The following is a 13,381-nucleotide window of genomic DNA, read 5'->3' as shown; positions in this document are numbered from 1 at the left end:
TTTTGATCACTCATCTAAAATCTAAAAAATTACCACGAACAACTCAGAATATAAAAATATACGCATATACTCACATTCGCGATCTCTTTTCGTTAAATAAACAATAACACAGGGTTGCTACAAAGCTGTCAAGACAAATAAAGAAACGCGTGTATGAACGCACTTAATTTAGTGAGGTATTTTAAACGAAACTAAGTATTTTATGTTGGTAATGTGAACATAGTTTAACACTTTCCTTAGGTTATTTAAAGCGGCAAATAACCATCAAACCTTAATCTTAGCAGACAAATGTGCCAATGGAAATCGTAAACGTGAATTGTTGGTAAAAATGTTGGACCAAAAAGTTTCAATTAAATATATAAAAATTTTGGGCGGGACGAAGTTCGCCGGGTCTGCTAGTGTAATAATAAAGTGAGGAAAAAAGAAAGGAAATGGTTTGAGGTTGATTTATTTTTGTATAGTTGTTGGATTCTAGCGATGGAGTGCTAAGCACGAAATTTTTGGTGTGGGTGTTGCGCTTGTGCAACTGAGTGGAAGTGGGAGTGCACTAACGTTGACAATGACTGTATAATGACGGAATTATAGATAGACGGACTGATGTCAGGTTAGGGGAGTTGTAAAGTAGGTGAAGAGTCACGACTACGCCCAAGGCTCCGCGTGAAGTTCACGAAGGAGAAGGGTGGGATGACTCCACCTGACTGGACAAGACAGGACCATCTCTTCATTTGTTGCTATCCCTTTGTTCTCTGCTTTCTTCGCATTTTCTTAAGTCATCTCCACTAGTACACTAGGTATCAGGTATGAATAACTTTTTGTTAATGTAGTTGACAGCAAGGCAGGTGGAAATGACCCATCCCGACGACGAGCTAGCTTGGGATGCTTCGCCTGGCTCGACCATGTTGCTAAATTACATGCTCTTTGACGTTTCGGCGTGAATGCTGAATTTTCCGAAGGTGTTCCAATGATCATTCTGTGCGCACCCCGAGATTGAAATCGACATGAACAATTTTGATATCATGACGGGAGCTGCGCTCGTATGTGCGCTCCAAGCGCTCATAGAATCTATCCGTGGACACTTCCCTCTCTTCCATCGGGGCGCGGGCGCAAATCAGCGAGATGTTGAAGAAGTTTGCTTTGATGCGGATCGTGGCGATACGTTCGTCTACCGGGGTGAATGACAGTACTCGGCGACAGAGTCTCTCCTCCACTACGAATCCAGCACCGGGTTCGCGCTCCTCTACATGACAACTGTAGTAGACGTCGTAAGGCCCCAGGCATTTCTTGCCTTGCCCCGTAGAACGCATTTCTTGGATGGAGGTGATGTCAGACTTTGTCCTTACGAGGATATCAACCAGCCGGGCAGAGGCGCCTCCCCATTAAGGGTCCGGACATTCTATACTGAGGGAAATAATGCATAGTAAAAATGAATACTTTATATTTGATTATCGTTTAAAAATATTCGAACTTAAAAATAATATTTTCATACAAAATTTATTACGCACGTATTTGACTGTTCACATCTGAGTATATATATGAGTGTACATACGCGACCCAAGCATGCAGAGCGCCGCTCTGAGAGCAGTGACAACATACACATTCATACATAGTACATACATGTTTATCCGAACAAATCGCGTGCTGTTGATGGATATTCAACATTTGAAAGCAAATTTATATGCCTGGGTGTAGCTGAGTGCGCAAAGATGCATGCCACAATTTGTTCATATCCAGAGATAGTCAGGGTTCGAATTCCACTGCAGGCAACATGCAAGTTAAATATTTTTTTTTTATTTTTGTCTTGATTATTCACTTCACGGATGCTTTTTCAGAACGAACGCGGCCATTTTAATATGCTATGCGCATATTGAATTGAATATTTACCAATATACAGTACTTTCGTTGACGCTTATAGAAAGATCAATTACGTTTCTATTTGATTTCAATATTTTTTCCCCCTCAGTGTAGGTGCATGCCCGCAAATCGTAGTCATTTAAACATTTGCCGTGGTCGTCATCAAAATGGGGGTCTCATCCGAGGCCTTGTGTATTCACTGGAAGTGGTTTTTACTTGGCGGGTCCCAAACCCAGCGCACGACCCATTGTTGGGAGGGGGGTGGTTTCCTATCGGAATACATGATATATAGCGAGTCGATTGCTACAAGACAGACAACCTACTGGTGAACAGACGCTGCAGACTTCAAAGAGCCCGTAAGCCGAATAAGTCGGGTGGCCCCGCAGAAACTTCCTCTCTTTCTGTTGTGGCCCAAGGCTCCACTCGGACTGCTTACCGGGTCTCGCACATGGGTTGTTCACGTTGCCCAGAGTGCGCGAACGAGGACGCAAGAGGCGGGATTGAGTAAAGCCGTGCAACTGTAACTGCATACCCCACGACGACTATGCCCCATTGCACTGAAGCGTATGCATAACTATAAAGCCAGACTTCCATAAATCTTGAAGTATTGCGGGAAAATTTATCTTTATTATGTTAAATGTTCTAATTAAATTAATGAAATGGTATACTTGCGCTTCTAACATTTTATAAATAATACAATATAGTTTTCGTTTTACTATTATCATTATTAAATAAATACATATATTATGTTGTAACGAATTACGTAAGCATACTCTAGTTAATATATATTTTTACTTTGAAAATTGTTGACGGTTTGATGAAAAGTGGCATATTCTGAATAAAATTAGCGGCACTCCCAGACTTTTACGGTTTGATCCACGCTACCCGAAATAACAAATGGGTGGATCTTGTGAAAATCTGTAAAAAAAGAAAACTTTGCGATAAGTAGTCGTTGTGGTATGATTAGATGTGTAAAAATATAGTTTGTTTAAAATTTTAGCTTGATTGGCCCATAGTAATTGTCAAGATTAAGTGAAATCTAAAGTTGATTGCAGCTTTTTGAAATAACACTGTGCTACACAAAAAATATGCAGGGGTTCTCATGTAGAAATTATATAGCCCATATGACACGACTATACCTATAGTTTTTCTCCATCACCTCGTTTATTAGTTTTTTGCTATCAAATATAATAAAACTTTGTTATTCTTCAAGTTACACCTTCAAGGAGCTATAACTTTGCTGTTTTTTGGTCCAATTGAAAAGACATGGGTTTAACCTTTCTAACAAAGAAAAAAGTTTGAAAATCGGCTGAAGAAGGGCTTAGTATTGGTCTTTTAATTAAAAAAAAAAAATAATAATAATTTTCTTCACGCTTTTATTTGACCGTGAAGCAATAAAAAATTATTTGATCTTTATAAAAAAGTACATAAAATCAGTTTTCCAATAGTCATAAGTAAATTAAAATCGAGTAAAAATGGCCTAGTAATGCTTTATTTAGTGATGATAAGTATATCTCTGTTTTCCTTTTTTCCTAGAAATGATTTCGTTTCGTTTGTTATTTATTCATTTTAGTACTGTTTTCGATCATGTACGTATAAACTAACTATAGTTTTTTGATAGCATATGGTTCCACTTCTATATTTGCTTTTTTTTACTTGATCTTACAAAACTCTTCCTAGGGCCATTTGAGTGCTCTCTGTGTACTATAAAAATTTTGAATTAATAGACATGAAGCTAATTTTTTCATATTGTTTTACTGAAGAAAGAATTTTGAAATAATTAAAAAGACAAAAGAAAATAATTCATATTAAGATACATCCGAAAAGTAAAATGTGTGATAACAGTGGACATTTTTGTTTTATTTGCGGATTACTTGTGGATTCACGACACAAAATTATTAAACAAACAAGTTATTCCGATTTATGAAGAATATTTCGGTCATTCCTATATACATGGTATGTGTTATATAGCACACTTTGTTGTTCATCGTGTTATTCATAATTAAGGTCATGGAAAACAAATCGTCCGGGATCATTTACATTGCCTTTCGATGAGCCGGTTGGTTGGCTTCCACAACGTATACATAGAAAACATAATTGTTATTTCTGTTTGACGAATATAAAAGGATAGCACTTCAAAATAAGACGACTATAAAATATGCTGATGTTGATAATGTTATTAAGACAGTAAGCGTCAGAAAGACGCTGTAAATCCAAAAACGATAGGAGGAATATCACCGTGTTTAAGTTACCTTGAGTTATTTATATCCCCTCCTCAACCTCCAGCATCAGAATATATTCCACCTTTAGGTAAAATAAATGACTAAAATTTACTTTCACAAGCAGAATTTAAAGATCTTATACGTGATTTAGAATTGTCCAAAAGACAAACAGAACTTTTAGGTTCAAGAATGAAACAATGGAAATTTTTGCACGAAAATATCAATATTACATTTCGTAGAACTGAGGAAACTGATGCTTTTGGATCACTATTCAGTGAAAGCACTAAAAATAGTAATTTGGTTTATCGCAATGATGTCAATGCATTGTTTGACATAACCATACCCCATATGATTGGCATCTATTCACGATGGTTCAACAAAAAGTAAAATTAAAACGTTTATTACATATTCTAATTTTCTTTATTTTTAAGGTTTGAAGGCGGTGCTTTTACCCAACAGTGGCTTGTTTCCATCAGTCCTATTGGCTTACGCTACTGATGTCAAAGAATCTTATGACAATATGGCTGAAATATTAAATGTCATTGAATAAAAAATTCACAACTGGCTAATTGTAGCATATTTTAAAGTACTAACAATTTTGAATGGCATGACACTAAATATCCATGCTATTTTTGTAAATATGCAGTCTAGCAACAGCCTGCACTACGTTTAAAAAGATTGGGATCCACGTACGTCATTTGTAGTTGGTGAAAATAATATGTATTTAGTATAAATATTCCTCTAGTTAGTCCAGCGGACATTTTTTTACCACCGCTGCATATTAAACTGGGTTTAATAAAGCAATTTGTGAAAGCACTTGACAAAAATGGACCAACATTCAAATATATTGACAAATTTTTTCCACGAATAACTTACGCGAAATTGAAAGAACGTAAAAGGGTATTTTTACATAATTTAAAACCAAATTAAATTATATTTTTAACAGGTATTTTTGTCGGTTCCCAAATACGGGAACTGATTAGGGACGGCCATTTTTTACAACAAATGACGTCTTTAAAAAAAATGCAAGGGAATGTTTTTCTTCTGTGTGTGAAAATTTTCTTGAAAACAAGAATAATAACATTATGAAGATATAGTAAGTGACATGCTGTCTGCCTACCATGTTATGGGTTGTAATATGTCCATTAAATTGCACCATTTGCATGCTCATTTTAATATGTTTCCATCAAATTTAGGCCAGATGAGCGAGGTGACCGGATTTTACCAGGAAATTCTAAAGATGGAACGGCGTTATGTTGAAAAAAGCAAAACTACTGTTGGTTTCTTAAATGAGATACTAGCAACGACGTGTATATAAAAAAAAAACCAAAACATTTCTGGAAAAAAAGGAGAACACATATATATTTATTATCACGAAATAAAGCATTACTAAGCAATTTTTTATTCGATTCTAATTTACTTATGACATTTGAAAACATAAAATCATGTACTTTTTTTATAAAGATACAATTTTTTTTTGTCTCACGATCAAATAAGAGCGTGAAGAAAATTAAAGATTTTTGAAAAATTTACGTTCGTTTTCAATTAAAAGACTTGCTTATTTGTTAGGAAGGTAAAACCCATGTCTTTCAAACAGAGAAAAAACATTTTAAATTCGACAAAAAAACAACAAAGTTATAACGTCCTGAAGTTGTAACTTGAAGAATACTAAAGTTTTATTATATTTGTTAGTAAGTATAGCCGTGTCCTATAGGCTATAACAAAACATTATTTCTTTTTTGTTTACTTTTGTATCACTGTGTAATTTTCAACGGGATATCTGTCAAAAAATGAGAAAATAACTTTATTTTGTCTATAACTAGAGTCATCGAGTTTAATAGAATAATTTATAAACATGTTTTTGCTAATTACACAATCAACCAAATTTAAACTTAATAACCATTGCAAATTTTGAAAGACGTTATTATATTGACTATTTACGTTGCACAAATTCATAGTCCAGCACGTCTTTTTTTTTATTTGAACTCAAAGGTAAAGGAGTTATACGAGTCTTGGACGTCTTTGAAAAAAATAGTGCTTCATCTCACGTTTAAGCAAAAAAAAAAATTAAAAAGGGATAAAACCTTTAGGCGAATCGGACATGTAATATGTGAATTGAAATAAATAGCATAATATGTATACATTTTTTAAGGATTTTTGTTTATCTTAATTTTTTGTGTAAAGTGAAGGAAACAACCCTACTTTTTTATGGATTATTTTGCCGAAGGTGCCATACAGTCATTATAAATATTTTACAAGTAAAAAGTTAAAAGTCTACCGTAAGACAAATGCAAAACTGATGGCAAGACTTACAAAAAGGCTCTCTCATTCACCACTCGTGGTGAAAAGCTATATTGAGAAAAAGCATTGTTCAATATGGTTAAGCCACTTCAATACTTTAGAATTAATGCATCCTTTATATTCATTTGTTTCGATCCTCGACTTTCGAGTAGTGATTATTTGACATTTCCTTTCATAGTACTTCACTTGTTTTTCCCAAGGTGTAAAACGCGAAATTCAACTGTAAAAGTTCTGCTTTTTCAATAAAGGATTATCTTGGTAAGAACATTTGCCTCTTATGAGTAAAACATATGTTCGTATGGTTTTTGTTTCATTTTGGTTAACATGGCAGAATTAAACTGGCGTTCAGCGGCCGTCAAGGCAATAAAGCGCATAAACGCGCGGGTATATAAGGCCAGTAGCGAAACCCACGACGTATTTCAACTGGAACCGCACTTCCAGCGATTCTCTCTTAATCACGATCAGAAAGAATTGAGACGTTATATGACGAAGTTTGCTGTCGCCTCAATCGTCTGATAGCGAATTCAAAATCGGTTGTCACTGCGGCCTCAAGCTAGCACGGACCCTACACTCGTAGCGCTCTGTTGGATGGGCGTTCGGTTGACCTGAAAATTTAACCGCTCGTTATTCCAGTGTTAGATGGGGGGATGTGTAATTGGCTTGCGTTTAAGGACACATTTGAGACTCTCGTACAAGTCTCGTATCCAAAAGCGTTCAAACCAGGGAAGCTCCGGCAATCCGTCAATGCAAAGGAGGTCCTGCTAATACGTGGCGTACGTTAAGGACCGTTATGATAACAAAAAGCAATTCGCAGAAATCCATGTGACGCGGTTCCTTACTTTAAAATTGAGGACAGAAGAATCGGCAAAGCCCTTGCTTGCCATTGTGGACACTGTTCATGAGTCGCTGTGCGCGTTGCTGGCTATGGAGGTATCTATAGATAAATAAAAAAAAAGATGCTTTTGGGCAAAGATATTATTTTTTATTTACGAGTATGGACGCTCATCCTGTGTGATTTGTCATAGCCGAACTACGCCGAACTTGTTTGTATTATCTTTCAACTGATTATAAAATAATTTGATTAAAGACTGCAAATATAAAGGTCGTGTGTACCAAACATTTTGAGTGAAAATATTGACCTTTAATACAAACAACATTTTGGCAAAAAAAAAACGCGCACAACTTCAATTTGATTACTCAAAGCTTTGTTAATGCAGGCTTGCAAATTTGTTTTTGCATGCTGTTCAATAGCACGCATTTGATAGCTGTTATCATGATAGAAACATAGTAAGGTAAAACCGTTCTCTCAATTCGTCGGCCATGATTTTTTTTTTGAAGTTTGCCAACATTTTAAAATCATATAAAAATGAGAGTAAAAAAAAGGAATTGTTCAAAGTTGCTGCTGTTTGAGATTTAAAATGAGAATGTTTGTGAGTTTGTGTGTAAAATTTTAAAATTAAATTGCTTGCAAACGTCAAGAATTTGAAAAATTCCCCTCAGCGGTTCTACCTTCCTATTTTTTTATCATGGCTGTTATCATGCCAATGCTTATTTTCGTAACAATTGGGGTTTTTTCTAACAACTTAAAAAATATGATACATTTTCAAGATTTTTTTTTTATTAATTTGGCGTCCTAGATTGACCAAATCTCACTCAAAGATCACTATTGTGATCCGCTTATGTTTCGTACGGGAACCATCATCATCATCTGGAAGGCGGTACGCAGTGGCATTTTATTACCCCAAGCGCATCAATGCGGTCTCTGGGAAGCTGCTGTTAAATCTGCCAAACACCATCTAGTTCGATGCATTAGTGCTCAGACGATGTGATACAGCCAGATGCAGACTTTGGCGGCATGAGTTGAAGCGTGTGTGAATTCGCGTTCCATTACTACACTTCATGATGACCGTTAGGACAAGCTCGCCCTTACACCTGGCGATTTTCTAGTTGGCTCCCCGCTTTTAGACGTACCAGAACCTGATGTCCGCCAAGCTCCTGCTAATCGACTGAAGCAATGGCAATGGATGAGGCTGGTCCACCAAGAGTTTTGGCATCGTTGGTGCGACGAATATTTGAGAGGCGAAACAAGTACCAGAACCGCACGCTCAATATTAAGATCAACGACGTCGTTTTAGTAAGGCATGAAAATTTGCCTCGAACTCAATGGCGGCTGGGTCGAGTGATTGCAGTCCATCCTGGAGGGGATTAATCCATCCGAAATGTGACACTAAAAACCTGCAGTGGCAGCCTTACCCAGGTAGTCCAAAAATTTTGTTGCCTCTTGGATTGCGACTGGATCATTTGTAACATATACCATTTAGCTGGCGTGCCATTCGACAGATCCGATCTTGGACTATTTTTTTATTTTTTTATTAATTTTTTTTTTAGTTTCACCTTTTTTTAGAAATTTATATTATGTATTTTTTTCTTTTTCAGTGTAATATTTTTTTTCTTAATTTTATTTTCTTTTAATGTATAATTTAAATAGAAGAATATTTTCTTTTAATTTCACTTAATTTTTGGAAACATTTATTTTTATTTTAAGTTATTATTGTTTTCTTCTTTTAGTTTAATTTTCTTTGAATCTCTGTACTCTATTATTTAAAAAAGAAAAGTAGTCTTTTTAATTTAGTTAAATTTTTAGAAACGTTTTTTGTTTATTTTTTCGTCTTTTTACATTTGATTAGTTTTTCGTTTTTAATTTAACTTCTTTTAATTTTTGGATCTTTTCAAAATAAAAACATTTTTTTCGTTGCGTCTATTCTTTTTATTAATAGGTACTATTTCCTCTTGTGACTTACTTTTTGTAATGTTTTCACAATTTTTATTGAGCTTAAGTCCGTTTTTAATGAAAATATTTGTGGAAAAATAACAGGAATTTACATTTTGATAGAAGTTATAGCTGCTATTTCGGAGATCACCACATCTCGGACATCAGACTGGGATTCGATACAACCAGTGGCGTGCTGGCCGTATGGGAAATTGGGAAATTCCCAGTTATTATTTTTTTTTTTTAAATTTTGTCAACGCAGAAAAAACCATCATAAATAATGTGTGAAGCATATAAGTCAAACGTGCAAAATATGCCTTTCTTTGCTTTCACGTTTCATATTTCTCCTTCTACTCGCAAAAATAATCGATTAAACTAATTTGAACACCGAAAGGTATCGGTATTATCTGAGATTATTTTATAATTACAGATTAATGAGGGAGAAATTTTGTATGGCTAATCTGCTTTTTAATAACCGATTAGGCAGTTAAGCTCTAAGAATAATAATATTAACTTTTATTATTAATAGTTGCGATCCCGTACGAGTCCGGACTAATCAGAAATAGTCAGAATTGGTCAGATTTTACTGGAAATCGATTACGTACTCGATTCACTGACAATTGATGGTACAAAAAAGAGAGTAAATAACGTTTTTTGCTGGTAAATTTGTCAGACGATCAGCTGTAGTGTGATTGACAACCAAATTGTAAACAAAGGAAATGTGCACTCTACTAATGCACGTTGAAAAGTATTTAATTACTTGTTTAACCTATTTCGTACCACCGTTGCGTTTTCGCAACAGCAGAACTAAAAAATAAAAAAATAGATAAGCTGCAGAAATCTCACAATTGATTGTGCCAAATGGTAGCCTGGCCTTTATATTTTACAAATTTGGTAAAAAAAAAATGTAATTACTCTTTTCTCCTTCCATGTAAAAAATAGTGTAAAATTTGGACCAATTTTGAAATTACTGCAATGGTAACACGCGTAATATCCAGGGACCCAAAATAACCGTTATCACATTTTTCAAAAATAAAAAAGTCATGGACAAAATATTGTTGTAGACAGGATTTTTCAAAGTTCTTGAGGTCCTCAGGACATTCTCTATAAGAATCCCTCGGGCCCTTTATTTTCCTAACTTTTTGAAAAAAGTCTAATATAAACGGTTAAAAGTTGACTTTTATTTTTTCCGTCAAATAATAACGGTTAAAATGTGACTTTTATTTTTTCCGGCAAAAATAAAAGGCTTGGCTAAATACCGAAAGAGCCTTCAGTCTAAATAAAGTAAATTTGGTACCAATCGATTCTGCTCGACTTCTAGATTTCAAAAATATATAATTTGTCGCTATTGGGCCTCTGCGATTCAACAAGCGACACAAAAACTAGCTGAAGTCTGATTCACTTAGGTATATGTGCAAAGGTTAAGCGTACTCGTACAAACTTTTCGTATAACAAAAAGCATTGCTAGAATATGAAATTACCATACGAATAACTGTATACCAATTCAATCGGTGTTGTTGGAATACTCGCACTTTTACTTAGGTACTATTTTCAACAAGTCTTTCAGGTGCGATAGTAATATGGTTTTTGCTTTGCTGGTCCGAAGAATTCGTAAGCAAAAAAGTACCTAAGCTTTGAAAAAATCCATAAATACCAAAATAAAAAAGTGTACATTTAAGTGTTAAAGGAAGTGGCTGTTAACTACAATATAAAGGTGATTCAAAGAAAAAATAACTTGTAAGTGCTAAGGTAAAACTTTTATATTAGGTAAGTTATAATTATTACCTATTGAAGGTGTTGTTATTTATACGTGTAAAAATTTAACCAAAGAGATCAAAATAAATTAACAATTTGTTAAAGAAAATCAAAAATTTTAAAAACTGAAAACGTGTTCAAAAGTAGTGTATAGAGAGCTCAGATTTAGAGTAGAGAGAGAGAGAGAATTTTTTTGACACATACACTCATGCATATACACCCCTGCAGAAAAAAATTATCAATTGATAAAAAATAACCTACTTGTAGTTAGCTGTGTTGCGGGATTTCTATAAAATATATTACTTGTAGTTAGCTACATAAAGCTAACTTGAAACTAGTTGATAAGTAGTGCAGGAGTAATGCAGACGCAATCGGGAGATTCTTTTCTTTAAACGCGTTTCTATTTAAATATCCTGCACTTCGCAAATACTTTTTCGAATCGAGGACAAATAAAAGGAAGATCGAAATTTCCTATTATCATTTTGAAGTTATGTCTGACGGAGTTCGAATATGGGACCACCTACAGCAGAATATGTAAACAAATATTAAATGTGATAAAATAAATAAAGTAAATAACTAAAAAAAAAAAAACAAAAAAAGATAAAAAAATATATTTTGTTTTTCCTATTGATATTTTATGCCCAAAAGAAGTTAGTTACAAGCTAGTTACATCAAATGCAGAGGTAACCACCTTTGACTACATCTAATGCAGAGGTAACCACCCTTGACTATTTCGCGGCCATCGCCATAGAAATATAGTTAGTTAAGTCTAAGAAAATATACAGATAATAAGTGACTTATAGCTTCCTAATCAACTTAATAGTTAATAGTTAGATACATTTCCTGCAGGGACATGTTTATTTGTACATACATACACACATGTTTATTTGTACAAATGCACTAATCGCGTACTGTGTGTGGTGTTGATTCAAACTCAACATCTGAAAGCACACTTACATGTCTGGCTGTAGCCGAGTTGGCACAATTTGTCAATTTCCAGATTCCCGATGGTCAGAGTTCAAATCCCATTGCAGGCAACATGCAAATTAAAAATATTTTTTTTTTTATCTTGATTATTCACTTCACGGATGCTTTTTCAGAACGAAAGCGGACGTATTTGATTTAAATAATGTGCATTATACGCTACTTTTGAATACGTTTTCATTTGATTTTACAAACTCGGTATAAACAAGGTATAAGTTGGTTTGGATCTGTACATATACATAGTTGAATATTCTTTAATTATATTTCCAGCAATGGGGCGAAAGCGCAATATTTACATTCGTGAACATTTTGAAAGTGAAGGTCAAGTTGGAAAATGCAAAGCATGTGGTGATATGATCCAGTTAGAGCATATAACTAATTTAAAAAGACATTTGCGAACTAAGCATGCTGAGTTATTTCACGAATCCAATAAACGGGCCCATCTCGAAAACGAACCTAAGGATGTCAATGATAAAAAAATTAAGTTTTCATCTGAAATTTCCCCAAATGAGGTGGTGAATGCATGCATTAACTTTATCGCAAAAGATTCGTTGCCTTTATCATTTTTCGATTCCGAATCCTTTAAGGCACTTACAAATCAAATATTCGATGGGCTTAATATGCAAAAAATAACATCGGCTAATATTATGCAATTCGCAAATGAAAAGTGCGGCAAATTGAAATCCTCAATTCTAGATATACTCAGCGGTAAACTTATCTGTCTTAAGATTGATACCGCCACCCGTAGTGATCGTGGTGTTCTTTGTGTAAATGCCGAAATTTTTTTACGCGATAAAATTGAAATTATTACTCTAGCAATGGAAGAAATACAGGGCAGACATACAGCAGACAATATAAGAGTAATAATGGAAAAAGTAATAGGATCTTATGATATTAAAAAAGAGCAAATTTATACGGTTACCACTGATAACGGCCGGAATTTGATCAAAGCGGTTGAGCTTTTGGCAGAGACGGCCAGCCACGACGACAACTATGATGATGATGATATTGATGATGATGATGATATTGATGATGATGATGATGATGAAACCGCTTCGTATGTATTTTCCGGAAATGTTTTAAAGCCTATTATAGGTGATCACATAATTTCTGTAAAATGTGCGGCTCACACGCTTCAGCTCGCTGTCAAAGACTTTTTGGAAGTTTTGGAAGAGTATAGCCCGGGAATAGTAAGCAGTTCTCGCCGAGTTGTTAAGATCCTAAGAACACCATTGATGCGGTGGGTGGTTTCATAAACTTTCTCACCTTAATAGCTTTTTGAGATGATTTCGTTTAAAATTTTCAGGTTAAAGGTTAGAGACCAAAATCTTGTGAAGCCTCAACTTGAAACTTGTTTTAACGGACTTACGTTATAATTTGTCCGACCAAAATATGGAAACAATTTGCCTTTTAAAGCTAAATAACAATATTTTATAAAATAAATTAACTGCTTGAATGAAAAGACTTTGTTTTTGAATGTTTTGAAATACAATCATTT

At 34.5% G+C, this 13,381-nt stretch overlaps 1 protein-coding gene across 1 annotated transcript in view; it reads right to left on the bottom strand.

Annotated features, from left to right (window-relative positions):
* Positions 1–2,555: 2,555 nt before the first annotated feature.
* The window catches only part of LOC118742232 (lissencephaly-1 homolog), a 186,983-nt gene continuing 176,157 nt past the window's right edge, over positions 2,556–13,381 (bottom strand). The window contains exon 3 of the mRNA XM_036474146.1: positions 2,556–2,769. Within this exon, the coding sequence (XP_036330039.1) occupies positions 2,696–2,769 (74 nt within the window). The 3' untranslated portion in view covers positions 2,556–2,695. The remainder of the gene's footprint in view (positions 2,770–13,381) is intronic.

The sequence above is a fragment of the Rhagoletis pomonella genome, unplaced genomic scaffold (genome assembly GCF_013731165.1).
Source record: "Rhagoletis pomonella isolate Grant_MI unplaced genomic scaffold, Rhpom_1.0 Rhpom_scaffold_00007, whole genome shotgun sequence".
NCBI classification, from domain to species: Eukaryota; Metazoa; Arthropoda; class Insecta; order Diptera; family Tephritidae; genus Rhagoletis; species Rhagoletis pomonella.
The sequence above is the reverse complement of the archived record's forward strand: the minus strand, read 5'-3'. Positions and strand labels throughout refer to the sequence as shown.